This window comes from Caretta caretta, chromosome 1, assembly GCF_965140235.1.
Source record: "Caretta caretta isolate rCarCar2 chromosome 1, rCarCar1.hap1, whole genome shotgun sequence".
Taxonomy (NCBI): Eukaryota; Metazoa; Chordata; order Testudines; family Cheloniidae; genus Caretta; species Caretta caretta.
In genome coordinates, this window is record NC_134206.1 from 51553054 (window position 1) to 51575015 (window position 21962).

The following is a 21962-nucleotide window of genomic DNA, read 5'->3' on the forward strand; positions in this document are numbered from 1 at the left end:
TTGCTATGCCCCAACTTTTAAACAGTCCCTTGGAGAAACCCCCTCAGTGTGCCAGATCCCTAACAGAGCCCTCTTTTCCTTAATGGTAGGCCATATAGCCTTAACACTTCCAAGACAGAGGCTCTGGGCTCCAACACTCCTGTTTGATACCATGAGCTCTACCCAGCCAGCTCAACTGAGGTAGACTCCTTTCCAGAGACCTTTTGCCCTCTTCAGGGATCTATGCACCTCAGCAAGTACATGCAGTGACACCAGGCAGCCTTTCAAAACTGAGTAAGGTTTATTAGGGTATGTCTTCACTGCAATGTAAGCCCAAGGTTTGTGGAACTCAAGTCAATGAACCCTGGCTTTGAGAACCCAGGGCTTGAGCATCTACACATATTGCCAACCCTAGGTTAAGAATTTTTTTTACCTGGGCCCAAACCCAGGGCTCTGGTGTCAACAGTGCAGTACACAGACCTGAGTCCAGCCAGCCAGACCCCAGACGTTCTAGCACCCTCCTGAAATATGGCTGCTTTATCCCTTTGTTTATGGTGCAGTGTGTGAAAACTTGACTATCCATGTTGCATATTACAGAAAGTTTGACTGGCCCGTCAACAGGTCATTTTGGTCTGTGTGCTTCTGGCAACTGGAGCCAGCAACATGGAGGAGTCAACACTTCAAGAATTTCTCTTGCCTTGGGCTTTCACACCTGTTTCAGGAGACAGGCAGAACTTCTGTGGGATGCTAGTGGACAGTTTGGTGGTGTTCTCTGACCCACCAAAGGCACCTGACAGAGCTAATGGTGGAGCAGGAGGAGGACACAGACATTGCAGGCTCAAAGTGGCTGATGCTGCTTATGAGACTTGGTATAGTGGCTGGTGCCCCCTATATGGCCTGATGGTCCTGGAGCAGGGCTACAAGGGGATGACCAGCAGTATGTCCAGAACTTACACATGAAGAAAGATACATTTCTGGAGCTTTGTGAGCAGCTTACCCCAACCCTTCCCAGTGTAAAGACACAACATGAGGGTGACCATGCTGGTCCAGAAGCAGGTTGCTATATCCATCTGGAAAGTGGCTACCCTAGACTGCTATAGGCCCATTGCCAACCAGTTTGGTTTTGGAAAGACGACTGTGGGTAAAGTGGTGGCGAAGGTTTCTGAGGCAATCAGGCATGTGGTTTACCCCAAGGTGGCAGACATAAAAGATATTCCCGAAGTAACTGCGGCGAGAATGGGGTTTCCAAGCTGCTCTGGGGTGATGGATGGGACCCATGTGCCCATAGTTTGCCCTCTTCAAGAAGAACATGAGTACATAAACCACAGGGTTGACTCTGTACTTATGCAGGCCCCTGTGGACCAAAGAGGCCAATTTATGAATGTCAATAGAAAAGTTCATGATGCCAACGTTTTCTGCCAATCAGAAGTCTACATTCATGGACAGGCTGGGACACTATTCCCATCACATGACATTGTCATAAATGGAGTTACTGTCCCTACTATTATTCTGAGGGACACCATGTACCCTCTTTGCCTTGGCTTCTGAAACTGTAACCTGATCTCAGAGGCCCTGGCAAAAGAAGGTTTAATTACACTATCAGCAGGTGTGGAATGGTGGTTGAATGTGAATTTGGTAGATTGAAATCCCACTGGCAATGTCTACACACCCATTTGGATTCTAGTGTCATTAATGCTCTCCATAGCACCATGTGCTCTTCACAATCTTTGTGAAGCCAAAAGTGACCCATTTCCCCCTGATTGGAATTATCAGTGGGAGGCCACTGAACTGGTACACTCAACCAGAAAGTACACCCACGACACCTGGAGCTGGATGCCCCCAGGCAACAGAAATCAGGGATATTTTGTGCTCCCATGTTATGGACTTGCATGGACCAACAGAAAAGGGAGAATAGTACCTTTATGAATGTGTGTGTTTGGGAGGGGGCGTTGATTCCTTGAGGAGGGGATGGGAAGTTGATTGCCATGCATTGTACTTATGAATGACATGACCACTTATGAAATGAGGGGCGGGTGGCAGAAACAGTATGGACTGATGTCAGTAATTGATGTGTGGATTGATATATACAGCTATATTGAGACATGGATTTTGCATACAACTTCCCAGTTGTCCCTGATCATGTGTATACCTTTATTATCTGAAATACACCTATATGATGTATTGCAGTGATGGCAGTAATATTTCTTTATAAAATAAAAACCTTTATTTTTACACATTTATTGGAAAAGTACAATATGAAACCATTGCCTGGCAGGCTAGCTGCCATTAGCACACCAAAAGCTTTAAACATAACCAAGAACAAAGTGCATAAATAAATGAAAACAGTGACACTATGTACAAGACCCCCCTACTATTGCATTGTCCTTTCCCTTCTTTCCATGTTTGCCATGTACTTGGTGCTGGGGCAGGTGGGTGGTGGCACCCACACTAGACGTTTTCAGCACTGAGACCTGCATGAGGTTGCTTATAGGGCCTGATTGTATGGGCCTCCCAGCCGTGGAGTTGTCCAAGCTGTTCCTGGAATGCAGCGTACTGCAGAGGGGATGCAGCCCATGGTGCAAGCACAGCAGGAATCTGCATTCTTGTGGTCATAAGAGACAGCTGCTGCTCTAACTGTTCTCTCTGTTGCGCTATATCTTCCTCCCTTAATTGCCGCTACTGTTCCAGAAACTGTGAAGCAAGTGTCTACTCCACACTGCTACTCTGTCCTCAAGCTGTGAAGCCAGACTTAGCCTTTCTGCTCAGCATGTCTTTCCTCTCACCACAAGTCCCTCTGCTTTTGGTACTCAGCTTGCTTGGTGGCCCTGTCCAGAACTTCAGCAATAAGTTAACCACAAAACACTTCCTCTTGGAACAGTCCACAAAGGTACGGGGAGCCAGATTTCTGCAGTGTGGGCAAGCTTTGGAGGTATTGCAGCTTGTAGAGATGAAGGAGCCTGGAGTAGAACAAGACACAAAGGGTTATTGTCTAAAGTAGCTCAGTGCAGGAGCACAGAAAAAAGTCATTCTGGAATTTCAAGGACAGAAAACATTACTTTTTACAACTGAACTTCACTATGTTGGCAGACGGCTGCTTCAGACCACAGAAGCTCCCTGGACACAGCCAGGTTAATCACAGTAAAGGAAGTGCTGAGAGAATGGTAAGTTAAAAATTACAACTTTGAAGGGTTCGCCACCAAAAATTGAGTTTGGGTGTAGGTTGGTGGCCACACTGTGCTACATAAGCTTTTTCTATCATTTCAGGCATTGCATATGTTGGAGGCCATAACAGTTCTTATGGTGCCCAATTGGTGACTAAACAGAACATCTACAAGTGCAGTGGGTTAATGAGCTACTGAGGTGGCCCTGAAAAATAAGCCCATTCCTGAAATGTGCCTACCGATCTGGAGTTCCTGCTACTGGAAGAGTTTGAAGCTTTCAGCACCCAGGATTTGGTCAGAATTCATGAGGGAATCAACATGATAATCCACATGGCTTAGTGCTTCTCCACAGCTTACGATGCAGCCTTTAGGACTGCATGCAAACACACAGAACTCCATTGCCATTTCCCTTTCCCTTGCCCCGCTGGCAAATTTCTAGACTGAATTCAAGGGCCTGGTTATATTCTGGATTAATGATTTTACCACCCATGGAATGCATGGACTACATTTAACAGAAATGGACTGCATTTGAAAATGACTATATTTGAACCTTTTAGCAGCATATGTACAGAGAAGGTAATGTAAGGTTCTTATTTTAATAGACTGGAATATAGTAGCAAAAATGTGAACCTTGCCATTAAAAAAATTCACTTTTACATGCTTGTTTTACTGTTTGCATTTCCTGTTATCCATTAGCAGATACACACTGCTGCCTGGGGTTTATATAATGTCTTTTGTATTGGAGCATAGCATGGAAATCCCTCCCATTCCTATTAGTAAACCCAGAAATGGGAACTAGAAACTTATCAGGGTCCAGGGCAGCTTCTTCCTGTTCCATTTCTGCTGCTGGTTTCACAGTGGGCTGTTCTTCCAGGGGTGCATCAAAAAGCTCTTCCAAGTAGGGCCTTGGGGTGTGCTGCAGCTGCTCCTGAGGCAAAGCCTCCTCTGGATCTGGTTTCATCAGCAGACTCACTTCATTTGCCTCTTTCAGTGCCTGCTGCTGGCTACCATTGGTTCCCATACTGGCTTCTGGAGCCAGCTGGTTGCCATTGCGGCTGACCAAGTCATTGTGTACCACCAGCTCATGTTCGGTGCAGCCCCCAGCACCCTGTCATAAAATGAGCATGGTGTTGGTGAGTTGCCAGAAGTGTGATTCCGGTTTTTGGTTTTCTGATACTCAGTCCTGAGTTGCTTAACCCATTCCCTGCACTAGTCATCAGCCTGGTAAATTTCCAACACTGTCAGTTTCTTCACTGATTTCTGGTGTGCATGGTCATTCCTGGTACTCTTACTAAAATCAATTGTTTGGCTGACCTTGCACCAGAGATTAACCAAAATCTGGCTGTGCTCCCACGACCATGATGCAACATGCTTTCTAAAGGATTTTTTTCTGGTTGCAATCCATTGCAAACGCAGAAGGTTCTCCTAAGGTGTGTTTGCAGCTCAGCAGTCAGAATAAAATGGAAGGATTAAATGCCAATCTGCTGTTCTAGAAAGGCAGAGGGTGCTTCTGTTTCCCTGGAATCTATTGATGATTCTTGGGAGAGAGGGGACAAAGGAAGTTGGCCCATAGCAGTCTGGGATATTTTTGGCGGACTCCAAAGACCTGAGTCCATGGGAGATGTGTCTGTACTGCAAAACGATAGGGTTTAATCCCTAGGTCCCACCTTGACTTGGGCTTGGACCTTCCACCCTGGCAGTATCCTAGGACCTGGGCATAAACCCGAGTCCAAGAAATTTGTGTGTTGACAGAAGAGGGGTTACAGTTTGAGTGTAAGCCCGAGTCTGAGCCTGAGCTTACATTGCAGTGTGGACACACTTAGTCAACTGGAATGCAGCATTGGAAAGTCCTTAGGTTAGCACAGAGAAGCAAAGGTTAAGACAGATATCCATTGTCAGGGCTCTACCCAGCTACAGTGAAGTGGAATCCATTTTGGCATGCACACTTGCTCTCTCTCAGTCCCAGGTGAGAGCTTCTGTGTCTCTCCAAAGGCCAACTCTTAACACAGTCATCTGACGACTTTCAGTTCATTGTTCTCCTGCAGGATCTGTGCCAAGTTCACAAGTTCGGCCTGCTGAAATTTACTGTTGTTAGGTGTGAATTGTTCAGTCCTTGGGGTTCCCATTGTCTTTCTGGATCCTTCATGTCAGCCAGTCCTTTAATGACCCAATCATACTGCCCCAGACAGTAGAGCTACATGACACACACATCTCATGTATACTGCTCTGCCCCAAGAGCAGCTTTTAAACCCTTTTGCATCTGCTGAGTAGCAATCCCTAGGCAAGTAAGTCACTGCCATGCATATCATTAATAAAAATATTACTGCAAATTCCCACTTGGACACAATATTATCTAAGGGATAAAAGAAAAATAAATCCTTGGGAAGGATCTGGAAATAACATCAGGTGTGATTCATAAAATGTGATGCTGAAGCAGAAGAGTTCAGTGTAGTTGAGTTGCATGGTGTGGACTGATACCTAAGGCTACAATTTAGTCATGGGATATTTTTAGTAAAAGTCATGGACAGGTCACAGGCAATAAACAAAAATTCACAGGCCTGTGACCTGTCCATGACCTTTACTATAAATACCCCTGACTCAATGTTAGCTGCCCAGGGGCGCCGCTGCTCTGGGGGGCCCTGGTACTGGCCCCACCGGCTGCTGCTCAGGCGGACCCCAGGGCCAGCTGCCAGGAACCACCAAGCAGCAGCTGGTGCGGTTGCCCCCAGGCTGCTGCTCTGGCCGCCTCTGAGGCCGCCCACCAACCGCTGCTCCGGCCAGCCCCGGAACTGCTGCTCAGGTGGTTCCTAGGGCCAGTCACATTGGCTGCTGCTCAGGCAGTGCCCAGGGCAAGCTGTCTGGGGCCGCTCGAGCAGCGGCTGCTCTGGCTTCCCCCATGGATGCTGCTCCAGCTGCCTCCAGAACTGCTACTCAGGCTATCTCCGGGGCCAGCGGCTGGGGCCAACTGCCCGGGGCTGCCCAAGCAGCGGCTGGTGCGGCTGGCCCTGGGGCACTCCAGCAGTGGCCGATGTGCCTGACTGTGGGGCCGTCCGAGCGGCTGGTTGCAGGGCTGCTCCAGCAGCGGTCGGTGTGGCTTTCCTCAAGGCCACGTGAGCAGCCGGCTCCCAGGGTCAGCCACACTGTCCGCTGTAGCTACGGAAGTCATGGAGGCTGTGGAAAGTCATGGAATCCGTGACGTCTGTGACAGACATGCAGCCTTACTGATACCAACTCTAGCACCTACCACTAGCCCGTTGAAGTCATCCTCACAGCACTGAATGTTTAGTGACAACTGAAATGTCTGATCTTTTCAAATTTCTGACCAGAATTGAGTCCAACTTAATGTTGTACTCTTGACCCCAGTACAAGATCCTTTTGGGGTGTGAACACAACTTGCTTCATTTTGAGCTAATCCTCCTCAACCCTCTCTGTTTTGCACTTTGTCAATGACAGCCCTTTCCCTCAACCCCTCTGTTTAAAGTTTGACCATGCGCCATATAGCCTTTTATGCCATTATCTGGGTCCAGTTGTCCTCTCCTTCTTCACATGTGCTGTTATCACATAGCCTCCTCCAGAATTCTTAAGCTGAAGATCCTCCTAAAGGTCTGTCTGAAGGATTTACTGTTAGAATTTGATTTGGAAAAGGAGACAAAAACACCACGTGTTTACCTTCCCTGAGGTAGTGGTGTCCAATACTGTTCCATCTTTTCCTGGTGATACTAAGAGTTTCCAGGAATTTCATACCATACCCAGCATTCCAAGAATTATCTGCACTAGTGATATGTGTGTTGATCATACAGAGGGGAAAAGCTCCGTATGCACACAGATGTGTAATGCCCACAAATTAAACTATAAAATCATTCTTTAGAATCCACAGTATTTGAAAGGACAGTAACACCCAAAGTCAGTAACAATTATTCACTTGTTTTGTACCCTACATCAATGTTTCACAATGACAGCTAAGTTAGAAATTATGGCTTTAGAATAATTAGGATCTTCTTTTTAGTGATATGTGAGTGAACTATTTTGACCAGGATTTTATTGTTCAAGAAGACTGTTTGCACATCTATAAATAGCCTTTTATTCTAATAATTCAAATGAGGGCAATCTACTTAGTTACATGCTGCTGCTGCTTCCCAATCATATCCTAGCCAATGTTTCCACAGAACATACAATCATAAGGTGTAGCAAAAACACCTTGCTCACAAAAGGAGGAAATAAGGCTGAGATAAAAATGTCCAATGTTGTAGTAGCTCGCAGACTCACTGAAAAATGAATGTGGGAATTAGAGAAAGTCAGTCATCAGTACTGAATTTATCAGACAAGTGGGCATTGTTTTTGTGGATATAAAAGGATAAGTACTCTGAACATGGCAATCTAAACTTATAAAAGAATGGAATGAGCAGAGCCTCATATTTTAACATTGGGAGGTGACCTCTTGAAAGTTTAAAAAAAGTTTAAAAAAATAGTGTTGGAAGGAGAAAAACAAGCTGAGTAAAATTTGGCAAGGAAAAAGAGAACCAAAACCACAAAAATATCTGCATTTTTGAAAACCCCTAAGAGGAGGAGAAAAATGAAGCAACAGTGCCAATATTTGTTTAAAAAAACGTTCTGAGAGAGGTTTTAAAAACTGATGTGGACTGAGGAATTGCAATAGTACATACTTTCTATGCTCATCCTGGAGATCACAGTTCTCCAAGACTATTTGAGTAAAGCTATTAAGGTTTACTACTAATAAAAAACCTTAAACCGAAGCAGTTCAGAAAGGCAAAAACACAATCTAACCAAAAGGAAGTGAGGTCCATATATGAAGATATAAAACAGTTGTGAACTTTAAAAAATGTACAGAAAATAAAACAATATAATGGGTGAGATCTTACAAGTGGTTATTTTTATTGTGGCTGGGAACTGAAGCAAAAGAGTGGATGATACCAAAATGGCCCGAATACATTTTATAATCCTGGAAAATCCAGAAATGGCAATGAAAACGTTCTGGATAATAAAGAGCATTTTACTAGTTTCATTTAAGCTGTGTGGTTACTGGCTGTTTGCATTTGTATTTTCCCTTTTTCCAGGAATTTATACACATGATGTTTTCGTCTTTTGAGCAATTATTTTTGTCTTTTAAAAATATATATTTTGCTTCCCTTATATGTTTACATATATTAGTACAGTTGTTTTACCTGTTTAGTTACAGTATTTGTATTTTTCTTGCTAGACCTAAAGACTTAAGTCTCTTCAGTGTCTTGGGAGATGATGGCGAAAATGATTTTCAGCTATTTTGCCTATGTTTGTTTCTAATTTTTAAGAGTATATACAATATTTAGGATCTTAAACTGTTTATGAAAACCATTAGTGTAGATGTGATGTCATTATTGACAGGCATTACTAATGTCTCTCAACCAGGGGAGAATGTCAGTGGTCCTTAAATATTCTTTCTCTTCAAGAAAAACTCTTGACTCTGGAATGATTCATAGTTTCTAAGGCCAGGAGGGACCATTGTAGGGTTGCCAGGCATCTGGTTTTCAACTGTTAAAAGTCTGGTCAGTGGCACAGCAGGGCTAAGGCAGGCTACCCTTCCTGCCCTGGCTCCGCGCAGCTCCTGGAAGTGTCCGGCATGTCCCTGTGGCTCCAAGGCCGCAGGGCCTGCCAGGGAAGTTCTGCGCTCTGCTCCCACCTCGAGCACTGGCTCTGCAGCTCCCACTGGCCAGAACCATGGTCAATGGGAGCTGCTGGGGTGCAGGAGCCCAGACATGCCGGCTGCTTCCAGGAGCAACACAGAGCCAAGGTAGAGCCCCGCTGTGCTGCCAACTGGAAGCCGCCCGGGGTAAGTGCCGCCCAGACGGAGCCCACACCTGAACCCTCTGCCCCAGGTCAGAACCCCCTCCTACACCCTAACTCCCTCTCAGATCCCGCACCCCTACCCCAGGTCGTAATCCCTTCCCTCACCCTAACTCTCTCCCAGACCCCGCACACCCACCCACACCGCAACCCCCTGCCCCAGGTCAGAACCCTCTCCTACACCTAAACTCCCTCCTGGAGCCTGTACCCCAACCCCCTACCCCAGCCCTGAGCCTCCTCCTGGAGCCCACACCCCCTCTTCCACACAATCCCCTACCCCAGCCCTAAGTCCCCTCTTGCACCCAAACTTCATCCCAGAGCCCGCATTCCAACCCCCTGTCCACCCCCCCCCAATCCCCTCCCGCACTCCAAACCCTTCGGCTCTAGCCCAGAGACCCCTCCTGCACCCCAAACCCCTCATCCCCAGTTCCACCCCCAAGCCCACAGCCCCAGTCGGAGCCCGCACCCCTGCCCTCCCACCTCCAGCCAAAGTCCTCACCCCCTTTCACACCACCCCCCTGCCTCAGTCCACAGCCCCCTCCCACACTCCGAACACCTCATTTATGGCCCCATCCTGGGGACCTCACCCCCAGCTAGAGCCCTCACCACAACTCCATGCCCCAACCCAGTGAAAGTGAGTGAGGGTAGGAGGTGGGCTGGAGTGAGTTGGGGGCAGGGCCTCAGAGAAGGGCTGGGGCAGGAGCATGTCCTCAGGGAAGGGATGTGGCGTGGGGGTGAGCAGGGGTGTTCGGTTTGTGCAGTTAGAAAATTGGCAACCATATACCATTGATTATGCAGTCTGACCTCCTGTGTACAACAGGCTAGAGAACTTCCCTAAAATAATTCCTGGAGCATATCTTTTAGAAAAAACATTATTCATCTCAATTACCACCAAGTCACAAACTTCTCTTTCCGGAGCAGGAGATTGAGAAGCAGTATCTATTCAATTCCAGATACAGTTCATCATTAGTGATTTATTAGGTAGGTTCCGGTCTGGGTTATAGTCTTCTTTGGAGTTGGTCATATTTGTTAGTTATGAATGGTCTTCTGGTTTTAGATTAGAGTCAGCTGGCCATTTTGGTCCCACTAGGCCTCCCAGCAACTTAAGAAATTATTAACTCTGGCTTGTTGCTTCTGTGACTGAAAAGCATTGTTGTCTATGGTTTCCTGTTGTACCTAGAAGATAGGAGTCAGGCCATGACATTGAGTGATTGTGATGGTTTCCCCTTGTTCCCCTTCTGCTTATGCATGCACAAAAAAGGTGTTTTTGAATTGTGGACTCTGGTTCTGGCTTCAGGCACTGTAGTCAGATTTAACTCACTCTTATGGACAAATGTGAAGAGAAAGAGGCAGCTGCAAGCAGGTCCTAACAAGGCAGAGAGGTTGGGGGAAATGATAGCCACCTGGCTACAGAAAAATAGCAAATTCCACAGCAAAAGTACTAAATTCTGTGTCAACTTGGAAAAATGCCAAATTCTCTGGCTCACTGGTCCATGGGGCCCTAGTTGAAATGCATGATGCAATTCCCACCTATCAGAGCTATTGTTTCAGACTCAGGCAAACTTTGCTGCATTAGTTTACACCACATTAATATTTTCAAGGTTATCTTCACAACCATGAGGGCTAGGAGGTGATATGCCTGTCATGGCCAAGTGAGGAAGCACACTTGATGAGCTCGCATTCTTCCCTTCCCTAATTACCAGTAGCATTCTCAGCAAAGCCTCCCACTAGATCCTATACCTAAGCTTAAGACCTGGAGGAGCCCAGAAGAACAGGGGGCAAGTGAGAATAGGGCAGAAAGTGGCAAGAGTGGATATGACAATGAGAGTGGACTGAGGGACTCCCTGCCCCACCCACTGGCGGAATGGCATCAGTATTGTTGGAGAGGTGAGTGAGAGGTCATTGCCTCATTGCCGGTGTATATAGCGTGAAAGGCAGTGGTTGCACACACCTCTCTTTCTCTCTCTGAACTCACTGGTAGTACAGTTGCTGGAGACAAACTTCATTTGTTGGGAAGACGAGAAAAGGAATGGGTGCAATCCAGACCAGTGAGGGGCTATGTCGCTCTTGCTCTGCTGCCTGAGGTGCCTCGCCATGCTTTGTTGTAGCTCTCAACCTGGGCACCTCCCAAACAGCCAAACAGCATGCAGGTCACACCCTAAGTATCTGTGTAAAGCTACCTCCCTGATCTAGCAACTCTGACCCCAGCAACCTGTTAGTAAATACCAGCCACATTCTGACTTCCAGCAGCCTTAGTTACTACTTGCAGGGTGACCTCAACACACTCCCAGTCCCAGATTTCCCCCCAAAACATGTGTTCTGCACTGTCATCAGAACATAAGAATGGCCATACTGGGTCAGACCAAAGGTCCATTCAGCCCAACATCCTGTCTACCGACAGCAGCCAATGCCAGGTGCCTCAGAGGGAGTGAACCTAACAGGTAACGATCTAGTGATCCCTCTCCTGCCATCCATCTCCTCCCTCTGACAAACAGAGGCTAGGGACACCATTCCTTACCCACCCTGGCCAATAACCATGAATGGACTTAACCTCCATGAATTTATCCAGTTCTCTTTTAAACCCTGTTATAGTCCTAGCCTTCACAACCTCCTCAGGCAAGGAGTTCCACAGGTTGACTGTGCACTGAGTGAAGAACTTCATTTTATTTGTTTTGAACCTGCTACCCATTAATTTCACTTGGTGGCCCCTAGTTCCAATATTCACCACTCATAATTTTATATACCTCTATCATATCCCTGCTTAGTCTCCTCTTTTCCAAGCTGAAAAGTCCTAGCCTTTTTAATCTCTCCTCACATGGGACCCGTTCCAACCCCCTAATCATTTTAGTTGCCCTTCTCTGAAGCTTTTCTAATGCCAGTATATCTTTTTTGAGATGAGGGGACCACATCTGTACTCAGTATTCAAGATGTGGGCGTACCATGGATTTATATAAAGGCAATAAGTTATTCTCCATCTTATTCTCTGTCCCTTTTTTAATGATTCCTAACATCCTGTTCGCTTTTTTGACTGCTGCTGCACACTGCGTAGACATCTTCAGAGAACTATCCATGATGACTCCAAGATCTCTTTCCTGATTAGTTGTAGCTAAATTAGCCCCCATCATATTGTATGTGTAGTTGGGGTTATTTTTTCCAATGTGCATTACTTTACATTTATCCACATTAAATTTCATTTGCCATTTTGTTGCCCAATCACTTAGTTTTGTGAGATCTTTTTGAAGTTCTTCACAGTCTGCTTTGGTCTTAGTTATCTTGAGCAGTTTAGTAGCATCTGCAAACTTTGCCACCTCACTGTTTACCCCTTTTTCCAGATCATTTATGAATAAGTTGAATAGGATTGGTCCTAGGACTGACCCTTGGGGAACACCACTAGTTACCCCTCTCCATCTGAAAATTTACCGTTTATTCCTATCCTTTGTTCCCTGTCTTTTAACCAGTTCTCAATCCATGAAAGGATCTTCCCTCTTATCCCATGACAACTTAATTTACATAAGAGCCTTTGGTGAGGGAGCTTGTCAAAGGCTTTCTGGAGATCTAAGTACACTATGTCCACTGGATCACCGTTGTCCAAATGTTTGTTGACCTCCTCAATGAACTCCAATAGATTAGTAAGACATGATCTCCTTTTACAGAAACCATGTTGACTTTTGCGCAACAATTTATGTTCTTCTATGTGTCTGACAATTTTATTCTTTACTGTTGTTTCAACTAGTTTGCCTGGTACTGACGTTAGACTTAAATATTGCTGTTGCATTAGCTATCTTCCAGTCATTGGGTACAGTAGCTGATTTAAAGGACAGGTTACAAACTATAGTTAATAGTTCTGCAATTTCACATTTGAGTTCTTTCAGAACTCTTGGGTGAATGCCATCTGGTCCTGGTGACTTGTTACTGTTAAGTTTCTCAATTAATTCCAAAACCTCCTCTACTGACACTTCAATCTGTGACAATTCCTCAGATCTGTCACCCTCAAAAGACGGCTCAGGTTTGGGAACCCTCTTCTGGACAGTCCAGATATATTAAGCCAGTTGCACCTCTAAGGGGATCAGTATACAACAGTCTGTTATCCTAAATGGAGTTACCCAAACAATTAACAACACTGGATTAGTTTTAATTGAAGAATAAAACAAGTTTATTTAACTACAAAGTGAGTGCAAGTATAGGGTGTTAAAGTCAGAAATGGTTTCTAGAGAAATAAAGATAGAATGTTTTCTAGTGTTAAATTTATCAAACTAGACTTGGTTCACATAAAATTCTGATCACATGCTCCCAGGTCAGAATCTGCTCCTAAAGTCCATTGTCTGTTTCTTTTGTCATCTTAGGTGAAAAAGAGAGAGATGGACAGGGCAAGCTAACTTGGGGTGTTTTTCCCCTCACTTCTATAGTTCAGTCACCCTTTGAAATGCATTTTCCTGAGGATTACCCCTCGTTAAAGTTCATTCAAACAGTAAAGAAGGCAACAATGGTGTGTGGTGGTGAAAGAGGTTGCACACTGTTTTGTCTCACCTCTGTTTGCTGAAATGTGGATTTTCCTTGTCTTCTGTCTTCCCCCTTTCACTTTCTGAGGACCCTGTTTTTAACTTATATGTGAATTGAGGTAAACACACAGTCCTTTCTTTAAGACCTGTTTGCCCCATCCTGCTTAACTGGAGTTACATGGGTTTGAACATGTGCTACCAACATCATTCAAGGGGAGTCTATAACTTTCCATATAATGTTGTTATGCACATTCCATCCTGATATTATAGACCAGGGAGTTATTAGTTTTCAGATGATACCTTACAAGGCATATTTTATACAAAGATTATTACAAAGATGTGTAGTGTGTGACTATAGGGAGGCATTCTGTTACAGCGGCCCATCCCCCTCCCTTGCCAGAAGATGTCAAAGCTGCAGGCCTGAGGCCATCTATCCCCGACTCCTCTCCCCCAACCAAGCACACTGGTAACATGGCAGCAGGAGACAAGTTTGTCTCTTTTGCCAGGAAGCTGAGAAGACGAACGAACAGGAACTGAGGGCTGTCTCTCCCCATCCTTCTTCCTAAACTTGTAGTTAATGTGTGTATCCCAGAAATTTGGGTAATGGGTGGGAGCTCTGGATGAAAAACACAAAGAAGGGAGAGAGAGATTAAAAGAAAAGAGGGCAACAAAAAGCCAAGGAGTCGGAGTCAGAAGAATCAGCAGTTGTGGGGATAGCTAGTAAAATAGTAGTACAGATTACTTTCAGATTAAATGTTGTGCTAGAAACCTGTTTCAGCAAGTTCAAAGAAAAGTTAAATGACAAAGTGTCCACGGTGGGTAGTAAAATGATCTAGTGGTAGCCATTACAGACATGGACTCTCAAATTATCAACACTGAGGAGAAATGTGCAAGGTTGGGTGGAGAGAATTGTGGTCTGGAATCTCACGTTAAAACACTGGCCGAAAAAACAGATGATATGGGAAATCAGATTCGAGGACTGCCAATGGGGACCAAAGGCAAATACTCCCTATGATACTTAGAAACATGGCTCCTTAAAGCTTTGATTGAAAGGGTACACCGGATCGACATACCAGCACACAACAGAAATCCAGCTAGACTACATCCAGTCATAGTATGACTACACAACTTCAGAAGACCTGGTTTTGATTCTTCACATACAGCCAGGAAGTTGACAGAATTAAGAGTGGAGAGGATTCTTCTGTGAAGATTATTGTATGGATATATGGCGGACAATGGCTTAATTTACAAAAGTCTGCAAAGAGCTCCCAAGGAAAAGCTTAAATTTGCCTGATGTTTCCAGCAATCTCAAAAATATGTCAGCTGGGTCAAACCCATATTTTCTACACATGGGGAAGTCCAAAAGTTCCTGACCTCAGTCTCAGAACCAAATGTGGTAGATGAAGTAGTAGAGGGAACTGATTAGATTCAGGATAAGTATATCTCAAGTGAGGACTTGCTAAATATCGGGGAAGGGGAACTGGAATGATTTTTGAATATGGTAAAATACAGTGGTTTATGTGTTGTAAGAAAAGTACTGCCTTGATGGCAAACATATATAGAGTATTTTTTATATTACATGTATTAGAAGGAGTATTGTTAGGTAAGAGTTTTCAACAAATAATGGTACAAAAGTTAATGTTTGTAATTATTAAGGATATCAGAAAATATAGCACAACATATAAAGAGAAAATGGAAACTAGATTGTTTGAAATGTATAAATCAAGGTTGTTATAATTAGGGTTGATATTGAATGTAATTGAAGGGTAGCTGATAAACAAATACTGTATAGATACAGATATCTGGGGGTTATGGTGGGAAAAGATGGGAAAGGTATTACATGGGAAAGACAGTACTGAATATTCTGAAAAATGGGTAAAATAGAGTCAGAGACAATCTGGTGCCCCCAGAATGTTATGGGACTAACAGTAGAATGTCCATTTTTATTCAGAATGTAAGAGAAATGTTTTATACTTTCAGGAGTACATTAAAATAGTCTATAAAAACCCTCTGTCATATATCTGGGGAAGTGTTACAAAGATTGAGCTGATACCATTACGCAGGGGAACAAGACAAGGATGTCTCTGATCAACCTTATTTCACTTAATTATTGAACCATTAGCACAAAAGTTCAGGGACACAGAAGAAATTCAGGTAATAAATGTATTGGGAATAGCAAACAAAGTTTCATTATACGCTGACAATCTTATGCTTTTCATACGAGATATACATTTCCAGTATTACTAGAAATAATTGAAGTGTTTGGTCAGGAATCAAGGTACAGACTAAACTATTCTAAATCAGAGATACTGAAATGAATAATATCCACTGAAAATAGTGGATAATAAAATTAGATATTTAGGCATTAATGTATCACTTAAAGTGATGGAGCTGTTGAAACTAAATATTGAGCCATTAATGAAAATTATTTACTATGACATAGGCAAGGGGACATGATTACCAACGACATTGATTGGTAGAATTAAAGTACTTAAAATGAATGTCCTACCCATGGTTCTGTGTACATTTTCCATGATTCCCTTTACAGACTGGAAAAAAATTTTTACCACAAAATTAAAAATTATGCAGAGATTTTGATGGTTATACCAGAAACCATGAATCAAAATGGAATGATTGGGATGACCAAGTGAGATGGGAGGCCTGGTGCTACTAAATTTCAAGAGATACTATGGGCAGCATAAATCAAGGCAGAACTAGAATGGATCTCTAATCAAGAGAAACCATTGGGTGTAAGAACTGAAACTGACAAACACAATCTCATTATATAATTCTGTTCCATACTTCAAAATTCCAGCACCCATAAAACAATACCTGTTATTTTAAAATGTACATAGTAATTGAACGTATGTAGGGTTGGCAGAATTAAATTTTTTAAAATAATTTCTGTAGATAATATTGAAGTTTATTTTTAAGTCTTTTTTCTCTTTTTATTGGTTTAAATTTACACAGTTGTAGGAAATTATTCGGGGGGGTGGAATCTGACAATTATTTAATGACAACAGACATTGAGATTCAAAAAGATAAAGCTTTATAACCATTAAAAGACACATTTTCAACATCACTTGTCAAAATATATAAAGTAAATACCCTTAAATGAAACTCTAGTGAGTTCCCAAGCAGGATTTTTCTACTTTGACTGTCTGTAAATTTCAGTTATTATTGATGGAAATACTTTTTGTCAGTTTGTGTGTACAGTGAAATCGATACAGAGATAAAAAAATCTTTAAAAGCCTAAAAGTGTGGGGCACTTAACCAGATGAGAAGAGCAGATCTCAGTAATATCAAAAATAAAAAAATAGTGCTTTCAAACATGGTCTACATAAGGAATTATTTTAAAATTGAGACAAATATCACATAAAGGAAGGAAAAATGAGATACTAGATGAGGAGGGTCCTGAGTTGTTATTGAGAATTCTTTCCCAGGTGTTTGGCTGGTGGGTCTTGCCATATTTGGGGTCAGGAAGAAATCTTCCCCCGGGTCACCCTGGGTTTTTTTCGCCTTCCTCTGCAGCATGGGGCATAGGTCATTTGCAGGTTTAAACTACTGTAAAAGGTGGATTCTCTGTAACTTGAAGTCTTTAAATCATGATTTGAGGATTTCAGTAACTCACCCAGAGGTTTGGGGACTATTATAGGACTGGGTGGGTGAGGTTCTGTGGCCTCCTGTGGCAATGTGCAGGAGGTCAGACTAAATGATCATGATGGTCTCTTCTGACCTTATATAGGCTATGGGTCTATGATTTCTTCAGGGATGGACTACCCTTTAAACAAATTGATGTAGGAGATATTAAAAAAAAAAGCACTATGAGTTTATTCTGATTGTTTACCGTATTTAAAACATTTTCAGAAAAGAAAGGAACAAAGTATTCTTCATTTGAAAATTTCATACAAGAGCTTGAAGTTTCAGTAACCAACATGTCTATCTAGAATATACGACTTCATGATTCTGCAGTATTGTAGTAGTATTGGTCCAAGGAAATTGGAGAGACAAGGTGGGTAAAGTAATATCTTTTATTGGACCAACTTCTGTTGGTCAGAGAGACAAGCACTCTGTGACACATGAAAACTTGTGTTTCTCACCAACAGAAGTTGATCCAATAAAAGATATTACCTCACCCACCTTGTCTCTCCAACTTCATGACTCTTTTTTTAGGAGACAAACTGCATGAATCTGTTAAGTTATGGAGTGCAGACTGTAAATGTGAAATAACAAAAGAATGGCTGGAATGATATAATGCAGACAGTAAGCAGTGGATCCAGCACTAATCAGAAAGTACACGTTCAGTACTGTCTGGTACATGGAATCTATGCTTCTCCATCTATATATAAAAAAATACAGTATTGCCCCAGCTATTTGTATGAAATGCAAAAGAGCCAGAACCTGTTTCCTACACATGATATGGGAATGCTGGATGGTAAAAATGTTTTGGAAATCTATGCTGAAATAAATAAATAAAATGCTAGCTAGAACTCCAAACAGGACTGATGATGTGTGGTGGGATTTTGTCTATTAAATAATTGAGATACTATGATATGGACACAATAATCTTATGTTTATAATAACAATAGATAGGAAGGAAATAGAGGGCAATAATTGAATACATCCTGCTTTCCTCTAATTTCCCATGCTTTCTGTCTCCTGACACTCAACACCTTTGCCCCAAGAGAACATTCATCTTCCCAGTAAAAAAGTAAATAGGAATGGTTAAATATATGTATATCCGGTTATAGTTGTGTGGTTGTTTGAATAATTTGGAGGGGGGAGAAAAGAAGTAATGAGATATCAAACTATGGTCAATATATAATATGCTTGTAAATATTGTTACTATTCTACAAAATATTGTAATATTTTCAATACGTATATATGCAAAGACACCGTAACTGAAATATTTTATTGTAAATGACCGGTAATATCAGTAAATAAAATATTTTTCATAACTCCATCCCATCACAAGTCTCATGTGAGGGTTAAAAATATTTATTGTTTTAATGAAAGCTGAAGTACTGGAGCACAATTTTTCTGTTAAGGGATGAGTTTTGTGGCAAAGCCACTAGCTGCAGCATATACGGGACCCTCATTAGAACTGTACACATTTTACACACCTGATTAAAAAAAGTCCAGTTATATTAGCTACTGTCCATTAGCTACTTTTAGCTTTTTAAATCCAAAGATTTGCCTCCTTATCGCCTCCCAGCATCTTGAGTACACACACATTTATCACAAATTGTGTATTATAGGGTGGTAGATGCAAGTAAATGCAAATGAGTGAGGTGCTGGAATCTTTGAGGTGTATTGTTCTTGGTGACCTTAGCTACCACATACATGATGTCAAGTGTACCCTAGCATCTGATCTCAATGAAAGACAAAAGGAGAGCACAGTCTATTGAGCTTATCAAAGAGAAGGTTAAGAGACAACTTAATCAGTCTCTAACTCCTATACAGGAAGGAGATATCTGATACTAGAGGGCTCTATAATCTAGCGGACAAAGGAGTTAGACAGGCCAGTGGCTGGAAGTTGAAGTCAATGAAGTTCAAAGTATAAATAAAATGCAAATTTTTAACACTGAATGTAATTAACCATTGGAAGTTTACCATGCGGCTTGACACCAAGCAAAACTGTTATTGGTTGGAAGGGGCAAGGAGCCCCTGGCATCCATCCAGGGAATTGCCAAGCAAAGTCAGCCCAACAAGCCACTGCTCCAACACTCTGTGAATCTTGAGTGTTAGGAATTGTGCACAGCTGAGCTAAAATAGAACAGTACCATCAGCACTTGGTGTTGTCTCCAAATCAACCCTACACAGACCATGAAGAACATCATAGTTCACTGCTCTTCCTGTCCAGCTTTCTTCTAAGAAACAGCTAATATCTGAGACTGTTTCAGAAGCTGATTTACAATTATTATTATTATTCCTTCTGAAATGGATTGTCATTTTTATTATGCAAAGAAGAAAAGAAGTGCTTAACAAAAATTTGTTAAGTTTCTGGTATTCTAACAAAATATATGTAACTTGAACATAAATGGAATATTCTAAAACTGAACTAAGCAGCTTTGTATATATGAACATGCATCATTAATACCTAAGCACTAATATGAAGAGACATCACTTCAAGCAGTTTGAGGAATGACAAAAAGTGAAATGGTCTAGGTATCTTGTCAATAAGTGTTACAGCAAACGGAACCTTAAATTTAGGACTTGCAAGTTAGAAAAGCAGTGCTACTTTCCAGCTCATGTTTTAAAATATCTTCATATTATGTTTAAAATTATAGAGAAATATATGTCACCATATCTTTGTAATGATTTGGAATAATAAAATGTGGTTCATCTTAGAAAAATTATTGTAACAATGACATCTTGCACTTCAATTATTCTCATATATTGGTTCACAGATTTTTCTAACTCACAGCCCTGTAAACTCAAATTAGAGATTTGACCATCAAGTCATATTATTTCTTTACTTTATACAACACATCATCAACAATAAAACTGTGGATTCAGAACTTAACAGGCAATTCTGTCTCATGCATGTGGCAAAATAGACTATAGCTTGCTTATCTGCAAGTGACCTTTATTCACTCCCCTGTGCTTGACTGCAGGACTTTTTTTTAATCTAAGTAAAATAAGTTGATATGACACATGAGAAGCATATATACACATTATGAAGGTGCCATGTTTACAGCCACATCTCTGACTATAACCAGGCTTTATCTTTTAAAAACATTTCAGTCCACCTTTGAACTTAATGTTTTTGAGTGCCATAAAGTTCAACAAGATAAGCTTACCCTGACTTTGTTGAAGCATAAAACTTGTGGTACTGTCAAAACATCTTCTAATAAGTGTCTGTTTTCCCTTATTTATTTTAGGTTCTTGCCTACACAGAAGGCCTTCATGGAAAATGGATGTTCAGCGAGATTCGAGCTGTTTTTTCAAGACGTTATCTTCTCCAGAACACTGCTTTGGAAGTGTTTATGGCAAATAGAAGTATGTCTTTATGTTGTTCATTCATTTGGTATAAGGTATCTGCTTGTAGTTTTTATGGATGGTATCCATTCATCCCCAAATTAAAACTTTGTCATTTGTTTTGAAAAATGCTATTTTCCTTCAGTAATCCCTCACACTTGTATTTATTCACTACATCTGATATAGAAAATATTTGCCAATGGGCCATTAATATGGATTTTAATTTGGCACTCTGACAGCAAGTTTGATGAATAAAGACCACACACTGAAGTTGGTAAATGCTGCTACTATTTTCCATGCTGTCACAGGGCACGGATCCTCTCCTATCTATTTCCCAGCAGAAACTGCACAGACTGCATGAGGTGTGCAGTCAGTGACCTTTTATTTCAAGTTCCCTCCACCAATATCACTTTAGTCCCCATACAACAATCTGTTTACAATATATGCAGTGCTTTTGGCCCTCTCCTCAGGACTTGGGGAGAACAGAGGTGTCCCTTTTCTGAAGCTTTTATGTGACTGGGCTTAACTAGCTCTGTTCCTTTCTGTCTTTCCCCCTCCCCTGGCACTTCCTTCCTGTACCTCTTTATGAGACTTGGGCTGATGGCTAATTAAATGTTTATCCCACCCAACCTGCCAGTCTGATTACCCCAGTCAGCTTCCTCTGGAGGGGCACCTAATTAACAGCTGAGTGATCAGAGTGCAGGCTCATCTGTTCACTCCATGCACTCTGTCACACATGCATTATTGTCCAGAACTTTAAATAGATTTGCTTCTGCTATGTCCTCATACCCTTTGCTTTCATTTTCTGAAAATATTCTAGTGAAATAGCTTTACTAGCGCACATACTCAACAACAACAATGGGGGGGAGGGTTTAAGCCTGAGTGGCTGATATATGCCAAAAGTGATTTTTTTAATAGCTTAATTAACCAAGTGAAATTTTCAAATTTTATATTTCAAAATACAATTTGAAATTTGTACTGTTATTTGTCCAAGTTGCCTATTTAGTTAACAAAGCTAATCAATAACAGCACAAATGTTGACTATTCACAATGAACTGTTAATGAAAGATCTTCTGAGCTAGAATTTATTTGTTGAAAAAAGTGAATAATTTTGAATAATGAATTAATTTGAAATATTTGTAGTTCTGTTCATGAATAATTCAAAAATAGTAAAAGAGTTGACATCTGTCAAATAATTTTGTTTTGAATTATTTGGCTAGGTTTGCTCCACACAGTGTCTAGTTAGCTTGATTGGCCTACAACCTTTATTGAAATAAATAAAGATGTCGAGTTTCAGAATTTATCTGAAAGTAAATCACTTTTCATACTATTTCTGTGATACTGCACATATTGATCTCCCAAACTGACAGAAACCAACTTGGAATCCAACCCAATGGAAAAAGACCAAAATCCCCTAACCAACCCATTTCTCATGTGAAGAACTGAACTCAGACTTAGGGGTGCTTTAAACTGTACACAGTAGTAAAGCCCATCTGTACTT

General features: G+C 41.9%; 1 protein-coding gene across 5 annotated transcripts in view; it reads left to right on the forward strand.

The window, feature by feature from the left end:
- Positions 1-21962, forward strand: part of NBEA (neurobeachin) — an 858254-nt gene that overhangs the window by 688724 nt on the left and 147568 nt on the right. For all 5 annotated transcript variants that reach the window (XM_048847621.2, XM_048847613.2, XM_048847638.2 and 2 more), the window contains one exon: positions 20365-20482. In XM_048847621.2, coding sequence (XP_048703578.1) covers positions 20365-20482 — 118 coding nt within the window. The remainder of the gene's footprint in view (positions 1-20364; positions 20483-21962) is intronic.